This window comes from Aethalodelphis obliquidens, unplaced genomic scaffold (genome assembly GCF_003676395.1).
Source record: "Aethalodelphis obliquidens isolate GAN/ISIS:26980383/991018 unplaced genomic scaffold, ASM367639v1 scaffold39, whole genome shotgun sequence".
Lineage (NCBI taxonomy): Eukaryota > Metazoa > Chordata > Mammalia > Artiodactyla > Delphinidae > Aethalodelphis > Aethalodelphis obliquidens.
In genome coordinates this window covers 5364452-5386825 of record NW_020837983.1, presented here as the reverse complement: position 1 = coordinate 5386825, position 22374 = coordinate 5364452, and the positions used below count along the sequence as shown (strand labels likewise).

General features: G+C 36.3%; 1 protein-coding gene across 3 annotated transcripts in view; it reads right to left on the bottom strand.

Moving 5' to 3' along the window:
• INTS8 (integrator complex subunit 8) overlaps window positions 1-22374 on the bottom strand; it is a 64854-nt gene that overhangs the window by 19721 nt on the left and 22759 nt on the right. For all 3 annotated transcript variants that reach the window (XR_003438147.1, XM_027131431.1, XM_027131429.1), the window contains exons 11-23: window positions 19306-19376; window positions 18746-18921; window positions 17454-17587; window positions 15756-15866; window positions 14060-14261; window positions 10532-10653; window positions 6343-6527; window positions 5876-5909; window positions 5165-5221; window positions 5020-5081; window positions 2483-2601; window positions 1307-1410; window positions 238-288 (exon numbers count right to left, since the gene is read on the bottom strand). Coding sequence is in view for 2 of the 3 variants with exons in the window: in XM_027131431.1 (XP_026987232.1) it covers window positions 238-288; window positions 1307-1410; window positions 2483-2601; window positions 5020-5081; window positions 5165-5221; window positions 5876-5909; window positions 6343-6527; window positions 10532-10653; window positions 14060-14261; window positions 15756-15866; window positions 17454-17587; window positions 18746-18921; window positions 19306-19376 (1428 nt within the window). In the remaining variant the exon portion in view is untranslated. The remainder of the gene's footprint in view (window positions 1-237; window positions 289-1306; window positions 1411-2482; window positions 2602-5019; window positions 5082-5164; window positions 5222-5875; window positions 5910-6342; window positions 6528-10531; window positions 10654-14059; window positions 14262-15755; window positions 15867-17453; window positions 17588-18745; window positions 18922-19305; window positions 19377-22374) is intronic.

Here is a 22374-nt window from a genome sequence, read left to right as displayed (position 1 = left end):
GAATGCTTTTTCCATTTATAAGGTTCAAAGACCAATGCCTTCTAACTCATACTTTCATTTTAGTTAAAATTCTGTAAACTATTTTTAAAAAATTTAAAGAACATGCAAATTCTTAAATACCATAAATTTAAGCAATTATGATACGGAAAATAAAAGCTACTTCCCAGTCCAATGCCTTATATTTATCATAAACTCTAATATTCATGAAAACAGACCAGCATCATAATATAAACTAACCTGTGTGTGGCAATTCAGCAAAGAACAGCACTTTATCATTCGTTTTATTACCTACAAAAACAAAATTCTGGTTATTTTCAAAAACTAGTTAATGTCAATTGTAACAAATGTACCACTCTGATGTGGGATGTCAATCATGAGGTAGGTTGTACATGTATGGGGACAGGAGGTACATGAAAACTCTGTATTTTTCACTCAATTTTGCTATGAATCTAAAACTGCTCCAAAAAATAGAACTTTTAAGTTAAAAAAATCTAGTTATTAAAAAATTTTAAATCTTATTTCAAAAGCCATTATTGTAAATATTAAAAAATGCCATTTATTAAATTATGATATTGGTGGCCTAAACCAGAGGAAAGGGTAATGCATATTGAGAGAAAATTAACAAAATTTGAGATTTAGGAGGCAGAATCAATATGCCTTGAAGGCTGAATGGATGTTGGTGGGAGGGTTAGTAAAGAAAAGAGGATGACAGGATTTATGCTTGGTCAACTCAAAGGGCTAAACAAAGCTGACTGCTATTTCGGTGGGGTCTTCTGTTTTTGTTTTTGTTTTGGTGTGGGAAGGTCATCAGGAGGAGAGACTGGTAGAGTAAGACGCTGAATCAGGGAACTTCCCTGGTGGTCCAGTGGGTAAGACTCCGCGCTCCCAATGCAGGGGGCCCAGGTTTGATCCCTGGTCAGGGAACTAGATCCCACACACATGCTGCCAACTAAGAAGGAGTTCACATGCCGCAACTAAGAGCCTGTATGCTGCAGCGAAGAGCCTGCAAGCCGCAACCAAGACCCGGAGCAGCCAAAATAAATAAATAAATACTAAAAAAAACCAAAAAAACAAAAAAAAAACTGCTGAATCAGTTTTGGACAGGTTGAGTTTCAGGTGTTTTTGGGAAATCAAAGCAGCAATAGCTGTGGGCACTGGAAATATGGAGAGCAATCTGGTCTAGAGCAATCAATTTGGGAGTTACCACCATATACATGGAAATGAATAAGCTCATGCAAAAAGAGGCCCAGGAAGAAGAACATTTAAAGCCAGACAAGAAGCAAGCAAGCCCGCAAAAACAACCTACCTGGTCTGTATAAACATCTGGGGGCACAGCCTTATTAAAGAAATCAGAACACACCGCTCCTGCCTGGAGGTAATAGTGAAGAGCTGCCGAATACTGATTTGTTGCTTGAAGTAGAAAAGAGAGATAAAGAATTACCTGCCATTAAGTACACAGCTGGAAAAATAGGGCCTCTTTTGTGAAGAGTCAGGTATTATTACTTCATGTTTGACAAAAGCAGATTCAAACCACAGACCTAGGGATAACACTTAGCCAGGCCAACCATGAGAAAAATTGGCTTTATTTTTTCAACCACTTTAAAGTAGTTGTATAATAGAGTCTTTCCTTCTCAAACTGATTAGCCAAATATTCAGCTCAGATTCCTTGTCAAACGTACTGGTACAGAATTTAGTATTTGGAGGTACAGCCAGTATTTTGTAGTGACTATCAATGGAATATAACCTTTAAAAATTGTGAACCACTATGCTGTAAACCTGTAACTTATGTAATACTGCACATCAACTATACTTCAATTTAAAAAATGAAAAAAATAAAAATGACTTAAGGCTGCTTGCAATAAGTCACTTAAAAAAAAAAAGCTGGGTGGCAGACACAGGAGATACATGGGGATTCATTATACTATTCTCTCTACTCTTACATTTTGAACTTTCTCTTTAAAAAAATCAACTCCTAAAAAAGTGACCCAGAAATGACACCAGTCAGAACTGTAATTTGATCTGTATAGTAATAGAAATATTAGAAATTCCCTATCAAGTTGGAAAATCTATCACATACACCGGGGGGAAAAATTAGGAATCTATTTTCAAGAACACAAATAATTATCAAGAGTGCCTGGACATATTTTAGAACATTTAAAGAGCAATTTTGTAAACTAAACTTTAACCTCTTTCCTTAAGAATGTTTTACCAACTTTTTAGATGACCGTTTACTATTAAAAAAAAAACAACACAGAGAAAAAGTAGTCAACATAAAACTAAAAGCATCTGAATCAAAGGCTCAGAAAAATGCATACATATAACAATAAGTTACTTTCAATTTTATCTAGGAAGAAGAGTTAGAGAATGTCAAAAACAAGACTTAAGTTTAATAAAGTATTGTAATAACAAGTGTAATATATTTATTTTCACTTCTAAAACTGCTACGAAAACAAAACACAAAGCAACCATACATCTCACTTACCAAAATAAATGTCTGCCTGAATAATTAACCAGGAATGGTTGTTTGGGTTTATACTGAGGGAATACCGAACTAGCTCTTTCACTGTGATAGCCACGGCTTCAAAGTCCACGGACTGGAGGCTATATGAAAGACAATAAACATAATCTCTATTTTAAGAGTCAACTTCAAATTCCATACACACATTTATTAAAAACAAAAAGGCTTCGTCAAAATGTAGGTGATCATAAACACAATGCTAAATATTACTAGGAGTAAATATTTTAAAACTACCAAAACAACTAAATCTGAGGAAGTGTGATCAGCTAACTTTTTATGAGGGGCTGAAAACAATCTGATTTTTGTTTCCTTTATTTTCCCAAAATGCCAAAGAAGGCCACTCTAAAAAGTATCTTTAAATATTCGACAATATAAAGCACAAAAAAGGTCATAGGATAAAACCCTGTCTCCACTTTTTATGCACAATTTACAGGCAACAAAATTACAAAGAGACAGACTCATAAAATTTTTCCAAATGATTTTTAAGTTCTGTTATCTAGAGGAAGCTACAGAAAACAAGGGCTCAAACACTAACAATACTGCTACATGGCCTTAAATTCACCTTGTGGCTTCTTGTAAGGGTTAACTAACTCCTCTGGATTAGATGTTTCACCGGGTTGGGGCGAGCCATGGCAAGGGTATCACTGCAGCTCATTTGCAAGCAATGAAGAATCCAAAAAAGAGTACGGAAGGGGGCCAGCTGCTCTGAGCCTAGTTCAGCCTGGAAGTCCTGAGATGCAGAATTAGGAGGTGGAACTGTGAGGATAAAGCCAAGCAAACGCCCAAGAAACACGCTGACAGCCCCTACGGCGAGACCCAGCGGGGGAGAACGAGCTTCGGCTTCAGAAACACACCGAGGTTCAAGTCCTGGCGCTATCATCTAACAAGTTGGACAAAGTACTCCTGTTGCCCTGAGGGGTCAGATTTTACCATAACTCACCGCTGTTCCCAGTACAGTGGGAAGGTATTGTGGTGCCATTAGTAAACACCCAACTGTTGATTTACAACTAATTTATTTACAATTATTTAAATGAGTTACACTGGTTTATGTTTCCTAGAAATTATAAAATGTTAAGTCTAAGAATTCTATCTACATAACAAACAATCAATTTTAAAATAGTAACACTTAATCCATGCCATCCTCACACTATTCTTGGAGTCAATAAAGACTCCTCTGCTCAAGAGAAATATCTTTTCTGGTCAAACATTTAGTCACATTTTATTTTCTCTGGGTTAATTTACATTAAAGTAATTTTATCATGAAAACAATAGTTAAGCCTACTACGTGGCAGCCCTTATTCTAAACACCTAGCTTAGAAAGTTTATTATTTAATCCTCATAAGGTAGGTACTATTCTTATACCTGTTTTACAGATGAGGAAACTGGCACAGAAAGCAACTAACCCAAGGTCATATACCTGAGAAGTGGAGAGGCTGGGACCCAGTCTCTCTGAGTCTGGCTCAGAACCTCTATAATAAACCATTCTTTTGCCCCATTTATAAACACACACTGAAAAAAATCAATCATTAGTTTACAGTCTAAACTTAGGCCAAAGAAGTAACACCAAAGAGGTATTACAACCATCAATTAAAAAGGCAAAATGACCTCTACCTGATTCTTGGATTGCTATCTAATATACCAAATTTTATGTAAAAATCTGCAGTTATTTGCTTCAGGAAGCATAGTGCTTCTGTGGGAACTACGGCTCATAAGCGGAGGGAAGGGTCGCTCACCCACTTTAGACTCTCCGAATCCCTGTCAGAGACAGAACGGCTTCCAGTCTCTAAGACTGAGACGGAAGCAAATTGCTCTCATTCTACTGCCTGCTTACCTACCTACTACAATCTTTTCTTCTTCAAAAATGCCACTAAAAGCAATAAAATAAGGTCTAGATCTGCCCTTCAGGCACAAAGAAGATGACTGGCGGGGAAGGGAGAAAAGGAAAAGTAACTTTTGTGAGGAAACAAATGGACTCTCCTGAATGAGAAGTTGCTACGTGTGGGAAGAGAAAAATATAAATGGTTTCTTCTTCCAGAAAAGGAACCTTTTCTTCTTCCCCCCCAAAAATTTCCCCATCCTCTTACTGTGATTCTCAGGTGATGAAAGTTAAGAGAGAAGATTTCTTAAATTACTTAAAGAACTTCTTAAGGCAACTAAAAAGGGTTGGGAACCTCCGACAATCACTGTTAGAAAAACCTGATAGAAAGTCATTCTTTAATTAGCCTCAATTTTCTAATTCTACCACTGACAAGGAATCAGGACTACTGAGAGACTGTCTAGGTTCTACTTAAGGCTACTATACCTTAGCTCTTAACTTAGTTATGCCTTATCCATAATTTTTAGGAAGATTATTACTGTTAATAGAGAAACATGAAGTTGGCTATAGAGTCCTAACAAATTGCAGCCTTTTGATCAAATTATTCAAGGTTATCTATATCAGTCAGGATGGTTTCTAAATATATAAAACAGTTTAATAAAATGTAAGCTGTAATACTTCTTACTTGGGGATGGAGGATGGCCAGATAGAAATGTGTTCAGCTGTAATATCATTCACAATGTCCTCCTTATTTAAAAAAAAAAAAAAAAGCATGATTTAAAAGGAAATTTCTTCCAAAGATTTTTTAGATGAAATTATAAAATACTTACCCGAACATTGTGAAGTTTCACAAAGAGTGATAAAATAATAGTCAAAACCAACGGTTCCTATGAGAAAGAAAACACAGAATCCTTAAATATTATATATACTTTAGTATCTCTCCCATCTACTTCAAGGACACCAAGTATTTTCCTTCAAAAGATTCTTACGGGTTTGAAAATTACCACCTGCTCTAGTTTACAGCACACTAAAGATCAACTTTATTTTTAATCTCATGAAAGAAATGACAACACACAATTTACACAGAAATGACCAAATTTAGGTGTCTGTCCTCACGTCTTTTGAAATTGAGTAAACAGACCTCTTTCCAACTAGTACTTCCAGCTACCTCTAGAAAAAATTGACTTTTTAATTCCTTAAAATAATAAAGGATGGAATTTAAAGAGTGGAATCTATGTCCAATAAATAAATATGACGTTAATCCTATCAAGAAAAATTAAAGTTAGGCTTCACCTATCCAGCCCTATTATGAAGAATTCTTTACAGTTTAAAAAACACCTGTTCTATTCACTAAAACATGGTAAGGTAAATGCAAAACAAACTTCTCCATTCAGACTATCCCATCCTCAAAAAAATGATCACTGAAGCTAAAAAGCACATTAACAGATTACTTAAATAATCAGCGTTTAAACACTCAATATTTTTTGTCATATTCTACAGGAATCAGCAATAGTAGTTAGATCAATTTTTATAAAGCTTACCCGTAATTTTTTGATAAAAGAAAGCAGTTCACTCCTACAAAAAACACAAATTGTGTATATGCATTTAATATTAGAAATCAAAAATAAAAACAAGAAAGTAAATTATACGTGAAGGTTTATTCCCAACTTTCCAGTCCTGCATGTATAAAAGAGTATAATATTCTACTGTTGTACTAACCTAATAAAATGTCTTTCCTGCTGTAATCACATGTGACATCTTCAGTACCATCCAACCAAAACTGTTGACTTTGAACTCAGGTTTGATTATATTAAATGATTAATAAGTAGTCTCTTAAAGTAACATATAAGCAAGGTATTTCCTAAGGTGGCCATATCAGACAAGTCCATTGGAGATCAGCACCACAGAATTCTTACATTGCCCATCTTTATGATACACAAGGATAATGGTAGGTGTTCTTACAACAGTACAAATAGTATAAATAAATAAACAAACTGATAGAACATACCGATACATTATACCTAATGTAGACTCCCTCTGCTTTATTAAACTAATTCTGCCATCATTTCCTCGTTTGTGTTGACTGGACACACTACAGATCTGAACAACAACTTCCCAAAGGTCTTTAGCAGTCCGCCTACTTTCTTTAGGGCCTGGAAGTTCTTTGCATGTAGCTGCTAAAAGCTGTCCAAGCTATAACATGAAAAACAGACAGAAAATACACAAAAGATAATCTGTAATGTCATACATGCTATTTCTATTTCTATGAGGAACATTTGAAGAAAGATAAATAACTGCCCACACATACGAAGCACAGGTATCTTATGCTGTGCCTTCTATCCAACCGCTGAAGAACTGAGAGCTCACTGTCTACCGACAGATCTGAATCCGATCTGGGAAGGGAATCCTCTAGTCCCACCACATTATAAACCTCCTTGTTTCTAAACAATTATAGTCTAATGAGAAGAAAATGAGACAATGCAAAGAGGTATGTGATCTATTCAGTGGGAAAAAACAAAACTGCTAAATACACATAGTATGATCCCACCTTAAAGAAAAGCCCAAAATGGAGCATATACACTACAATGTTAACTGCCAAAGCCCCGAGGTGAGACTAAAATAGGGGTTAAGTTTCACTCACACACACAATTTTTTTTTAATTTTAATGGAAAAAATGAGGAAAAAATATGGACATTGAAGTTGGCAGAATAAAGGAACAGGATCTAGAGCAACTTTTCTCTAAGAAAAATGATAGCAACTGGGGATGGACCTACTGCTGATGTGAGGAGGTAGAATTAGGAAGGACAGATTACTGAAAGCGACTGATCTGAATAAAGGCAGCCTTCAGGACCAAAGGTGTAGGAAGGACCCAGAAATAAAGACTGGAAGGGCTGAAAGCAAAAGGCACAGAAAAGACAGGCCCAAAATGTAGAGAAAGAAATAGGTTTATGTGCCAAATCCAGCACGTCTTTCCCTCTATAATTTAAGCAAGAGAGAGCCCCTCTGTCCTTTCTTTTTAGTAATTCTTATACATCATTTCTCTTTAGAGGGTAAAGTAGCCAAGGATAATTCACGTCCATCAGGAATCCCCAGTTCCCTGACTGGACCTAGAAAAGGTTCATAATGGGGTCCCACTGCTTAAAGAAAGAGGCAGGATTATGACAAAGGTGAAAATAGTGCTTTCCCCCCAAATTTCAAACATAGAAAAGTTGAAAGTACAGTTCAATAAATCCCTGAACACTTGACTTAATTTACAAGAATTCTGGTGCTGCCTAAGGCTAGTGACAATGGTGTTGGAAACCCTCGCTACGCTACGCGAACGGGAACCAGGGTCCCTGACCCAGGAGGACATTTCATCCTGCGTGCCTACTGCACGTACTCTTCTCTAACAACTAGGATCACAATATACACAAGCTATTTACTGCAGTTCTCAATTTCATTTTCTGTTGTCAGAGATCACATGCTTGGCTGAAGGTTACTACATTAAGCAAGTAAATTCACTTAAAAGTAAGAATTTTCAGAGGTATTAGGCCCCAAGTCAATTGAATTCCACAAACATTCTTGAGCATCTCCTATGTGCTGGGTATCAGGCAAAGCACTGAAAATATGAAAATCAACTGTCCTCAAGAAGCTCACTGTTTTACAGGGAAGACAGACAGGTGAACAAATAATTTACTATACAGTATAAGTGCAACAAAAGAAATATGTCCACAGTACAACAGTACAGAAGTAACAAGAACAGCAAGTTTGCAAAGAAAAGAATTATGGAAAGCTTCAAAGAAACTACACAAACCGGCAAAAGTGGGAAGAGCATCTCGGCCAAATGAACACACAGAAGTGCAGAAGTGCGGAAGCCTGAGAAAGCACTGTGTGAACAAGGGCCATGAGCACTCTGGCACCACAGACAGAGCTGGCATGACAGGGAGGGAGAAGGAGAAGCTCCCACACCTTAAAAGGCCTTGCAGGCCACGGCAAAAGCCATGGTCTTTGTCTTATACCATCATGACTGTTAGCGCCAACCTCTCCTCCTCCCACTAGCTAGTCTCTTATAATCCAAGCGCCCATAAATGCTATACATTTTCCAATATACTACACTACCTCCCATACTGATCCAAGGGAGAGGCTGGACTGTTTTTCTTATTTCTAAAGGTCATATTTAGTCACATGCGTAAGACTTTTCCCTTTCCTTTTTCCATTCCTAAGAGAATGGAAAATAAAATTGATTAAAAATCACTTAAGGGCTTCCCTGGTGGCGCAGTGGTTAAGAGTCCGCCTGCCAATGCAGGGGACACAGGTTCATGCCCCAGTCCGAGAAGATCCCACATGCCGCGGAGTGGCTGTGCCCATGAGCCATGGCCGCTGAGCCTGCGCGTCCGGAGCCTGTGCTCCACAACGGGAGAGGCCACACCAGTGAGAGGCCCGCATACCGCAGAAAAAAAAAAAAAAATCACTTAATATTTCATTACCCAGGGATAATGACTATTAATATCCTTCCAGACTCTTCCTTATGCATCTGTATATATATTCCACATCAAATTCAAAGTTTGAAAGCTGCTCTAAATTGTCTAATTTTTAATACCTGATCCCTTACTCTAGACTTCTTAATCTGATTACTTTCTCCTCTACGTTAACAAGGGAACAAGGGGCCAACTAGGGAAGGAGACACACAAAACCCTAATCCAGATGAGACGATGAGATGCCTCAGTGGTCCCTGCAGCAAGGTCACCTCGTACCCTTCCTCCTCTGTGGCCAGATCAAGGGGAAGTGCAGGAAGCAGTGAGCTAACCTAGCCCAAGGTTAGGCAACCTACAACACAATACCCCGTGCCCTTCCACACTGCAGGCCCTCAAACATGCGGCCAGCCTTCCTGGTGCACAGGAATTCACAGAATTCACAGCTAAGAGAAGCAAAGAGAAAAGCCACTGCACTGTCACAATACTAAGCAACAAGCTACCGTTCTAAGTGGAAATGATAATCTTGAAACAAAACGGTCGTCTCATCTGAGAGTTTACTAAAGACAGGAGACTGCTGGGCATAATCAGACAAACACCCTAGATATTAGGAACTCCTATCTCAGAAAGTTCACTAAAAAAACAGATATAATCCAATGTCTGAAATTCCAAAGAGAAGGATGACTTAAGTATGACAATAAATTTTTATGAACGACCATAAACAAAAAGGAGGAAAAAAACAAAAGAAATCAGTAAGTCTTCAAAGGGTTGAAGTGAAATGAGCTCAGTTTTTTAAAGGCCATACATGAAATAAGGAGGAAGAAACAAATAACCAAAGGCAAACGTAAAAACTGGTCCAGTGTTGCAAGGTTTCCAGATAACCATCCATTTAAGGGGCTGTGTACTGAAGATGAGATGACGGCAGGTAAGAACAAAAGGTAACACAAGCATTAAGAAAAGAGTAAGGAAATCTGAAGGACCAAACATATATTAAAAAAGTGGTAAATCATGAAATGTTTTGTTTTTTTTTTAACTACAAGACCAGAAAGGGAGAAAAGTTCACTGCTTATTCAGGGTAAACGTAATATTAACACATGAAAGAAAGAATCTTAGGGAAGACCTCCCGTCTCTCTTTATTTTTGATGTTTTCTCCACCCAGAAGCATTTCCAGTCGTGCAGGGTAGGTGTAATTAAGAAAGGAGAATAAACAAACAACATACCATCAATTCATTGAATGAACAGTTTCATATGGAACTAATCACTAATAACAAACATGTACCCTAATTAGAATCAGGTATCAACTTAGAGAGTTTAACAGGCTTTGAAGAAGGGTAAGGTGCTCAAATGGAAAATGGGTGCAGCTCATCCCTAGCGCCCCCCCCAGTTCAACCCAGCTAGACCCGGGTATTCCAGAGCTGAACCCGGGGTTTGACTATATCAATCAAAGCAAGAAAAGCTGACTAACTTCTCACTACTTTAGGATTATACCAAAATGTTGTCTATTAACGAAATAATTTTTGCTTGCATTCTCGTAACTATAGGGTAGAAGAAAAAAATATTAGAGAGGGCAAACTCAAGTGCCTGAATTATCAAAAACTATACTTTTACCTACAAACCAACAAGCATTTGTCCAAACTTAGACTGAATCTTAGAAACTGGACAAGCTCCCTAAGTAGTACAGATCTAAAGAAACTGGTCCAATAATCCCACCCTAATAATCCTTTTATTTAGATAAACATGAATTACCTTTACATATGGATTACTCTGAAGCAGAAATGCAGGAACTTGCAGGGTAAGGTATTCATTTTCCCTCCAGTTTAACATAAAAGCAACACACTCCTCGGCAATAACTTGACGAAGAGGAATATCTAAAAAGCAAAGAAGAAAGTAGTTGGAGTTACCATCATAACATTAAAAGAACAAAGCATGGGACTTCCCTGGCAGTCCAGTGGTTACGATGCTGTGCTATCACTGCAGAGGGTGCAGGTTTGATCCCTGGTAAGGGAACTGAGATCCTGCAAGCCGTGCAGCGCGGTGTGGCAATCAATCAATCAATAACAAAGCAAATAGTTGCTCAGATTCCAGCTGAACAAACTAAAAACAAGTTACAGATGAAAAAATAGAAAAACACTAATATTTTATACTTTTCTCTATAAAGTTTAAGGTTTCCCAATAATAGGTTGCCACAGTCCCCACTATTAATCAACAAAATTCTCTACTAAGAACACCTTAAGATGCCTAATACTGTACTGTGGAAGTCTAGGAGTTGGTACCCAGCCTCTACAAATTTATAATTTAAATGAGCAGAGAGGGACTTCCCTGGTGGTCCAGTGGTTAAGAATCCGCCTTCCAATGCAAGGGACGCAGGTTCGATCCCTGGTCAGGGAACTAAGGTCCCACATGCCATGGGGGCAACTAAGCCCACATGCCGCAACTACTACTGAGCACGCAGGCCACAACTAGAGAGCCCGCATGCTGCAACTACAGTGCCCACGAGCTCTGGAGCTCACACGCCACAACTAGAGAGAAGCCTACGGGCTGCAACTAAGACCCGACGCAGCCAAAAATAAATAAATAAATGAGCAGAGAAGAACCACACAAACAAAACAAATATATAATGGTATGGTATAAACTTCTAGCTATTTAGAGCACAGAAATAGGTAAACCATGTTTAAAGCTGTAATAAATCCATGTTAATATGTTTTTCATTTTTTAAAATAATTTTTCCTGATTAAAACATGATATTCATAAGAGACAAATCATTCACTCATTCAAAAAATACGTACTATACCTGTAACAATTTTAAATAAAAAGATATGAAGGAAAAAAATCACTCAGAATTGTTTGACCATTATTTCCTTTGAAATAAATAATTATTAAATATACCTTAATATTAAATACATTGCGAATTTTTGTAGCTCAAAGTATATAATACTCAGGTTTTAATGTATTTCAAGAAAGAGGAAAAGAAACCCAATGAATACTAAATAACAATGTTAAAACTTAAAATGGGGAGAGCTATTAAACTTCTTGAGTACCTATATTTTTCAGTCATTCTAAAAAGTCTTTGCCTGTGGCTGTTTATATCTCACTTTATCCCAAAAAGCGACTGGAGACGACAAAAAAGAGGCACAGGAACACACCAAAATTAAGTAAAAATACATTATTTGCATCATCTTCTTAAAGAAGGAGTGAAGATAGAAGTAAATTTAATATCCCAGCGTACAACATGTCACTGCGCGTTATGCACCATACACTTTGCCAAAGGAAGCCCAGACAGCATTTGGCTCCAGGGCGTCCTTTATTCACTGGGCATCTCATTAGTGAGTCCACAATGGTTCTTAAAGAAGAATCAGCATCTAGAGAGTGGGGTTCAAACGTTTTCTTGTTCTTCCTAAGAGTACATCCTTTCCTTCTCATTTCAAACACTGCTTATAACACAAACTATGGGACAAATAGATGCACATTCAGTAAGTTAGGGGAGAGAAGGAAGAATGGAGGGAGGGAGGGAGGGAGGAAAAGGTGAACTTCAAACTACTCAAATGCCAAAAAGGTAGTACAAAGAGACTATAATTACTTGAAGGCATTTCCAACCATTTCAAAGAGTAAAAGCACAGGCTTAAGTTGGCCTGATGAGTTCAAAACACAGTTCCGTCTCTTCCTTCATGACTTCGGCCAAATTCTTTAAACTTAGTTTCTTGATTTACAAAACGGGGATAATTAAATAAGAAGCTACTTCATGCAGCTGCTGCGAGGACTAAAATCAGTTATGCACCTAAGCTCTGAGAAGAATGTCTGACATGTAGTTAGCACTCAATAAATGTTAGGGTTTTTTAAATTCTTTTTGCTTTTCATTTTAGAGAACCAATCTTCAACATTTAAAAAGAAAACACTCTGGGGAATTCCCTGGCAGTCCAATGGTTAGGACTCTGCGCTTTTGCTGCCGAGGGCCCGGGGTTCAATCCCTGGTAGCGGAACTAAGATCCCACAAGCCGCGCAGCATGGCCCGAAAAGAAAAAGGAAAAAAAAAGAGCTTTAGAAAACACTCTGTTGACAGTTAGTATATATTAATGAGATCAATTTTTATTGTGATACTGAAGGGCAATGATGCATTAAAACTCAAAGGTATTCTATCTATAGAGTGCTAAAAAGTTGTAATTTTTTCAAGAAATCACAATGTTATAACAATTAAATTAATTCAAAAGACCCCAGAGGGCCAGCAGCCATTTGTTTGGGTACATTATTAGGACCTTGCTTTATACTTCAATTTTACTATTTATAGTATTAAATGTGTACAGTATGATTGAAATGCTCTAAATATTATTAAATCATGTAAAAGTAAGAAACTGCTTTAACTAAGCAAGATTATATGTAACAGATAATTCTTATGATAAAAAAACTTCTTATGATAAGCTTCTTTTCATAATAAGATCTTTACATTTAGAACTGGACAGTCAAAATCTGTTCCTAAAGTGACCACAGTGACTTCCTGACCCACAGGCAATCATGCTGAGGGCTGTCTATGGCAGCTATGAGGAAATAAACCTTCAACATGCAGCTTCAAGAACATTTTGAATCTTTTAACATAGTATCTTAAAATTGCAATATGGTTTTTGTAGTGTGTTGAATGCTGTCCCCTCAAAATTCATGTACACCTGAAACCTCAGAAGGTGATCTTACTTGGAAACAGAGTCTTTGCAGATGTGGTTAGTTAAAATGAGGTCATACTGAATTAGGGTAGACCCTAAATCCAATGACTGGTGCCCTTACAAGAGGAGAAGACATGGACACACACACACACACACACACAGAAGGCCACATGAAACAGGTAAAGACTGGAGTGATGCAGCTGCAAGCCCAGGAACACCAAAGGCTGCTGGGAGCCACCAGAGGCTAGGTAGAAGCAAGGAAGCATCCTTCTCTAGAGCCTTCAAAGGGAGTGTAGGCCTGCAGACCCCTTGATTTCAGACATCTCATCTCCAAAACCATGAAAAAATTAATTTCTGCAGCAATAAAGACCCAAAGCAGCCAAAAATAAATAAATAAATTTTAAATAAATAAATTTCTGTTACTTATTTATGGCAATCCTAGGAAATTAATAATTTCCTACATTTTCCCCAATGTTTTCAAGTGAACTCCACATCTGAATTGTTTTAAAAGACAAATAATTTTTTCATAGATGGTAAAAAGTCCAGTAAATATTCTTTTAGAATATTCCCCACAGTTAACTTGAGTACTAAATTTCTGAAATTTGGCTTTGTGAAAAAGTCTTACCAGGAAGCCTCATTTCCAGATATCCTCGCACCCTACTAATAAGATCAGAAGGCGGTCTCTCTCCAGATTGCCCTGTTCCAGCTTCATGTGTATGAATATCCAAAAGCAGCATCTCATTCAGCATGACCTGACGAAGTTTTGGTGAGAATTCTGTCACCAACTCCAAACAAGCAGCAAATAGCTGTTTAGCATGGGTAAAGTCCTATAAAAAGAAACAGCAGAATAGCCTGGATCACCTTTCCTCTGGAGTCAAAAAATATGTCTTTAAAAGTACAGAACAAAGAGAAGAATTAATTTAAATGGTTAACACAGGTTATCTTGGGGAGTGAGGCTACACTATCATCTTTTTATCATCTCTGCATTGTTGATTTATTCCAATAAATACTTAATTCTTTTGTAAATTTTTTTTTTTTTTTTTGGCTGCACCACACGGCATGCAGGATCTTAGTTCCTCAAACAGGGATTGAACCCGTGCCCCCTGCAGTGGAAGCACAGAGTCCTGACCACTGAACCGCCAGGGAATTACCTGTAATTTTTAAAAAACATCCAATAAACAATCAATATAATATACATGCTATATTACTAAACAAGTTTTACATAAATTATAAAATAACAAAACTAGGGGACTTCCTTGGCAGTCCAGGGGTTAAGACCCCACGCTTCCACTGCAGGGGGCACAGGTTCAATCCCTGGTCTGGGAACTAAGATCCTACATGCCACACAGCGTGGCCAAAAAATAAATAAATAAAATAACAAAACTAGAAGTTTTATATAAATATTACATACATATATCATACAGGTATAAAATTCCATGATTAAACACCCTTCTCCCCCTAAGATAGTCAGAATTAGACCTTACCCCCTTCAACAAGGTTCCACATTCCAAAATTTTGCACACAACCCTATTAGCCTATATAATTGACTAATAAATAAATCAAATCAGCTATGATCTAAGCCCTTTCCTACACATCTCTTTCTAATTTTTCCAAAGAGTAGCCTTCGCTTACTCTCTCCACATGATTCTTTCACTCGTACAATGTGGCTTCTATCCCCCACATCATGAAAAAGAAATAGCTCTTACTAAACAAAGATCTTCTAATGGCACAATCTACTCAATACCTTTCAGTTACCTTACTGCACTTAGGGGCTGCAACCCAGTGCTGTCCATTCCCTTTTCTTGACAACCTCTATCCCCTTAGCTATTATGACCCCACAAGTCTGGTCTTCATACCAGACTTTCTCACGCCACTCTTTTTGGACCTGTGCTGGATCCCCTAGGTTCTGAATATTCTCCCAGGGTGATCTTTGATGATTCCCAAATCTGTATTTCCATCCCAGACTACTTCACAAATAGATCCTTATGTAAAATCTACAGAAGTAATTTTAAGGATTTTTGGTTTTGTTTTCTTTAGCTTGGAATACAATCTTTACTAACTGAACCCTAAATACAAAAGAACTATTCATGCTCTCTAATTTTTTAAAAGACATAGAGTAGTAGCCATATGTCCAAGACCATTTTCGTATAGCTATGAGGGTAAAAGGAGAAAGAATAAACCAAAATGCCTTTTCAAATATCCTCCTAGGCCTACAACTATGATTTTAAGATCAGGAAAACACAACTGATTCTGATTCCTGGCTTCATGCTAAATTTACAAAGCATATTCTTAACCAGACGTCAATGTATGCTTTTACTCACCTTAACAGTACTGCAGTGTAAACCTTTGGCCATTAGAATGTAAACCAAATCTCTTGTTAAATTGTCTTTGATTCCCAGGATAACACCACTATAGACAGAAGGTATTTCCCACTAGAAGAAATAAAGATCCACAAATACACACACATGAAACCAAATCTAGATAAGAACCTTTCAGTAATAGTCAACCCCATTTAAAAAATCATTCAAAAATCATTTTTGAAAGAGAAAGGAAAATGACAGCTGTATTGAAATGCTAATCAAAATGAACATAATCACTACAATGAGCTAGTAATAAATAATTAAATGGATTGGAACTTTCTGAAGAATAGACTATAGAAATAAAGAAGGAAAAAAAATTCTAGGAGTTTAATACGTATTAACTCATATGATCCTCCCAACAGTATTACGTAGGTACTATTATCTCCATTTCACAGATGGGAAAACAGAGACACACAGCAGTCAAATAACTTGCCGAAGACTATACAGCTAGTTAAGTAGAGAGCTGGCATTCAAACTCAGGCAGTTAGTACCAGAACTCCCGCTCTTAACTATTATGCTATATACTTCCTCTCTATATAAATGAACACAAATAACAATGTCAATGCTAAGAAGCCCAACTAAGGTTCAGACCAATTTTTCATTTCACTGCACTTTTACGTTCAAACCCCACAAAATATACAGCAATTCTTGCTTCTTTTTATTACATATTCAGCAGAGGAGGAGTATGCAGTTAAATTAGAAGCACTACCACAGTACTTTAATTTCTCCTGTATCTGTGGACTGCTTCCCTTGTATCTCAAGCTACATTCCACTGAAATGTTTAAAAAGCTATTTTCATTTGCACTTTCCACACGGGAAAACTTAAATTGACAACTTCAGAAACATTAGCTTGGCATTTTAAAAAGAATATCTAAAGCCAAAAATGTTCTAAAAGAAGTTTTAATGAAGTGGTTCTAAACTGTAGGCTTTAGACTTCAAGAAGATAGGAAAAAACTAAACCAAAAATACTCTGTAAGCACACAGCAAGTATTAGCTCCAGACTGCATAAATATTATACCTTACACACATATTAACAGCTATACTGAAAATGCATGTAGGTGTTATGACAACAAATGAAATATAAACTCATTTTTTGTTGTTACTGATTTAATAGTGTCGAATTAATAACCTTTTTTGGATATTTCAAATTTTCTCTGTCAATGGATGTTCAAAGTGCAATTACTCTCATGTGCAGGTACTTCACATTGTTGATGAATTGTTGACAAATAAAGGGGGTTCTTATTCCCAAAAAGGTCAGGGAACAGCTCTTCTATGAAATTACATCAGAAAACAAGGGTAATTTTCTTATCTGTTCTTTTTTTTTTCCTGGCTGCATTGGGTCTTCTTGCTGCGCGCAGGCTTTCTCTAGTTGTGGTGAGCGGGGGCTACTCTTCGTTGTGGTGCGTGGGCTTCTCATTGCGGTGGCTTCTCTTGTTGCAGAGCACGGGCTCTAGGCACGCAGGCTCAGTAGTTGTGGCTTGTGGGCTCTAGAGCACAGGCTCAGTAGTTGTGGCGCACGGGCTTAGCTGCTCTGTGGCATGTGGGATCTTCCTGGACCAGGGATCAAACCCATGTCCCCTGAATTGGCGGGTGGATTCTTAACCACTGCACCACCAGGGAAGTCCCTTCTTATCTGCGCTTAAGAGAGGGTCTTCTTACCTTATTAGACACTGTCCAGAATTGGCGCTCTGAAGTCATACCATGTAATTCAATTAAAATCTGTCGAATCCTCCAGGGATCTACTGACAATATCAGCTGATGCTCCAACTGGCCAATGTTGACACTTGCTGAGGCTAAGAAAGGAAGGAGAGGTTTCCATTTAAATAATGATTTGATTCAAAGGTATACATAATCCTATAAATACGAGAATGGTAATTTACTGAGAGAAATTGTGCATGTTCATAAGTATTGTAAGTTAAAAGCATCTCTCATCTTGAAAACTTATTTATGCAACTTAATGCAAATTATGTTTTAACTTCACTCTCATGTAGAAAGCCTAACACAATTTTTATTATGTCTTCATTTAATAAATGAATGCATTTAACAAAGATAATGAAAATAAAAACATAAAAATCAGTAGCTGGTACATGGAAAGAATTATGTGGGATATATGGAAAAATTTAACTTATATAGACAGTCTCCTACTTTGGAACATACTGTGTTATTTAAAAGCACATATAAAACGTTTTGAGCAATAAACATTAAGAATGTGTTTTCTGAAGGGGAGAATGAGGAGGTGGAGGCACTGCCTTCCCCAGAAAACCAAGAATTGATCATTAAAATCCCTCACTACAACTCGGCTTTCAGATATAGTCTTCAATAATGCATTTCCAGCATTTTATCTGTGTTAATATTATTCTTTCCCTTTACACCTGGACTGTTAACGCAGTTTAAATCTAATGAGGGTCAAAGCAGCTAAAAGTTCGTTCAGCCAGCTGAATTCTGTCTCCCCTATATTAAATGTTGAAGCTTGTATTTCTCATTAATGAGCAGCACTATATTTTCTACTTATATTTACAAAATAAGAGAAAAAAATGGAAGAAAATCATCAAATAAATAAGGCAAAAATGGCAATGGTGCCAAAGCTGAATGTTTAGCTAGAAGACAGTATCACGATGATGATATACAGGCTGAAACGCATGCAAGCCTGTACCTTTTATCGTTCTCAACCGCTCCCCTCCCCTCCTGTTTTTTACCTTCAAGAACACAGCAGCAGAGTTACGTGGGTCTACTCCCACAGCTAAAATCTTTTATGTATCTAGGCCTATATCTCCGTGAATCAGAGACTCAGCAGAGTCCCAAGACTTAACTGCTTAGACAGAAATATGACTACAAAAGACAGGTAAATGTCTATTAATTACCAGCATTCGTGTAATCTGAAACAAATTAAGAGGATATCCTAAATATACTGAGGGGCAGAATGTGCCAACATTTTAGCTAGCAGAGCTAACCTGGGATATCATAAAATGAAGTTACTGGTTTAATGCACAGATTTACTCTAGGGGATCTCTTCCTCATCTGATCAACCAGTAGCTTTCGTTCTTCATCTTTCAACAATGTAATGAAAAGCTCATGTGAAGAAATCATGAAAACATACTGCAGGTCTTCCAACCCCAGACACACATTCCTAGATCAGTAAGAAATATTATAAAACAAAAAAGTGTATAATTTTAGTTTGGGGAAAACAATCATATTAACCAATTTTTATTAATAAACTGTTTAAAAAACCACCATTCAATAACTGCACAACAATCATTTGAAACAGCTTTTAAAATTTCTTTTTGGTCCTTATTTAAAGTTTGTGATTTCAATGCTACAATATACAAAAGGAGTAACTGACAGAATCCTAAGTTTTATGTGGTTACACGAATCCAAACCATAACTGTTCTTAAATACCAATTACTGCCTGGTTATAAGATAGGCAGGGCAAATCCAAAACGATAAGGAATAAAAGATATTTTTCTCACAGGACTAAGTTCAAAATTAAGAAAAAGAAAAGAAAGGCACTTACTTTAGAAAAGCAGCCATGTTTCCTTTCAAAGAATCTGAAGCTTTTTCTAAATTTATTGATCTTGAACATACCTAGGAATTTGAGTAATTTTTATTTGAATATGGGTACTTTAAAATAATTATACTACAGTCTGAAAAGTTTAGATTTAAAAACAACTGAATTTTCCTTTCAAACATTATCAGTCAGAGATCTGGTTAAGAAATTTAAGAGATGAGACCAAAGAATATGCAGTAAAGAATAATCCATATAGCATACGAAGAAGTCCTGCCGAAATTTACAAAGTACGTTGCCAAATTAAATGGAGTGATAACTTTAAGAATCAGTAGTTCCTGTCAGAAAAGTGAGAAAAGGGTCATCTTAGATAGTTGAAAAGAATGATCGATAATAGTTAAAGTATATAGAACCAATGGTTAAGAAGATAACCAAGGTTTAAAAACTAAACAATGAAAATAAAGAGTAACAGAAACCAACTATGAAAATATTAGTTATCTAAAAATAATATCCTTATAATATTATTCTGAGTTTATTAGGTTTCCTCCCCACATATTATTTACAAGAAGTCAAAAAGAATATATTAGTATAAAAGCTCCCTAACCTTAAGAAATTGTCAAATATTCTCTAATATGTTGACACAAAAATTAAATTATATAATGTTTATAGCAGCATTATTCATAAGAGCTAAAAAGTGTAAACAACCCTAAAGCCCATCACCTGATGAATGAACACTCAAAACAGACACTGAAGAGCATATCCAGTCAATGGGATACTATTCAGCTATAAAAAAGAATGAAGTACTGATACACACTCCAACATGGATCAAATTTTTCAGGTTTTCAACATTAAGTGAAAGAAGTCAGTTATTTATATGACATGTCCAGAACAGGCAAATCTACAGAGACAAAAAGTAGATTAATAGTTGCCTAGGGTTGAAGAGATTGAGGGAAAATGGGAAATGACTGCTAATGGATAAGAAGTTTTGTTGCAGATGGGCAGAGAGGAATGAAATGTTGTCAAGCTGGCTGAGGTGATGGCTGCACAACTCCATGAACATACTAAAAACCACTGAACTGTACATTTTAAATGGGTGAATTGTATGGTATGCGAATTACATCCCAATGAAGCTATTAAAAGAAAAAAAAGAATAATAGTATTTTTAATTACCATGCTCAGAAACAGTATCTTGAAGGTACTTTGCTCAGATGAACAGTTTACGCTATCAGTATATAACACATCTGAGCATCTTGGAGTACGTACGACATATTTACATTCTAATAATTTTGCCCCACTGTATGCATAAATTAAGTTTGCTACCATATGTAAGATCTTATGATAAATAATATTTTAGTGTACTTTCATGAGATTGTTTATTCAAATATAGAGATGCATTGTATACGTGTCGTCATGTGTTCGGGAATATGTGGTAACTCCTGATAAGCAACGTAACAAAGATGTTATGTGAATTCACCTCAACTTTTTAAAACTGAAAAATATGAAATAGGTGACATCTCTACGATGCTATAAACACTGAAAAGATAACTAAAAACATTAATATTAATCAACTTAAAAATTTAGATAAAGTGGACAAATTCTTAGAAAAGAACTTCTCAAAACTAATCAAGAAAAAAGAACAGCAGATGAAATCACTGAAACTGAATCAATGCCAAAGATCTTCCCCCCAAAAAAATCTCCAGGCCCAAATACATCATTGGTAAATTTTACCAAACACTGAAAAAAAGCAATGAGTCCATTTTCTTTTCCAGGCAAAAAGAAATGATCCACACCTCAATTTATTTATGAGGCACACATGACCTTAGTAACAAAATCAAAGACAGGACAAGAAAGAAAAAAAACTGATGCATCAATCTCACACACGAATGTAAAAAAATCTTAAAGTATTAGCAAGCCAAATCCAGCAATATATATTAAAAACAATCATAACATGACCTAAAACTAATACAATGTTCCATGTCAATTATATCTCAGTTTAAAAAAAAGATCACAACCTAGTTGGGTTTATCCAGACAAGGTACTTCAACACTTAAAAATTAATATACTTCACTACATTAACCAATTAGAAGAGAAAAATTACGTGCTTATCATAATAGACACAGAAAAAGCATTTAATAAAATCTAAAAATAATTCATGATTTTTTTAAAATAAGCGCCTTCAGTGAATTAAGGATAAACAGAAACTTCCTTAATCAGATACGGAGTAACGATAAGAAAAACCTATAATAAACATCATTCTAAACGGTAAAAGAGTACAAGCTTTTGAGACTAAGAATGAGACCAGGAAGCCCATCAGAGCCCTTTCTACCAAACATTGTACTGGAGATCATTGTCAGCACAGTAAGAACAAGTACACAGAAATAAAAATGAAAAGGCCAGAAAATGAAGAAAACAAAATGCATTATTTACAGATAAAGACTATTTAGAAAAACAAATGAACCTACAGATAAACAGAATTTTTAAAAGTTTAGCAAAGTAGCTGGAAACGAAATCATATACAGAGTTCAACTATACCTCTATACCAATGCATAAACTATTTTCAAGTTCATAAAAAAAATAAAATAAAAAGACTTCTATGGAAAAATTATAAAGCTTTAAAGGGCATTAAAGAACGTCTAAATAAATCAAAACCTATACCAGCTCACAGATTACAACACTCAATATTGTAAAGATACTAATTTTTCACAAATTGACTTTTAAAGGTAACGTAGTTCCAAACAAAAATCCAACAGGCTTATTTGTGAAACTTGACAATGAGTCAACTGTCTACAAGAAAACGCAAAAAGACAAGCATAACCAGCACAACTTTGAAAAACAAGGTATGTACTTCAGATGGTATCAAGACAGGGATACTGATGTATGGGTAAACAAACAGAAAAGTGGTACAGAACACAGCCCAGAGACAGGCCCACACACGTATGGATACTTGGCATTCAAGAGAGGTAGCACTGGAGATTGGCAGAAAAAAGATGGAACTTACAATAAATGGTACTGGAACAAGTGAGGAAAAAAATGACATCAGACCCCCTACTTCATGTTAATACACAAAAATCAATCATA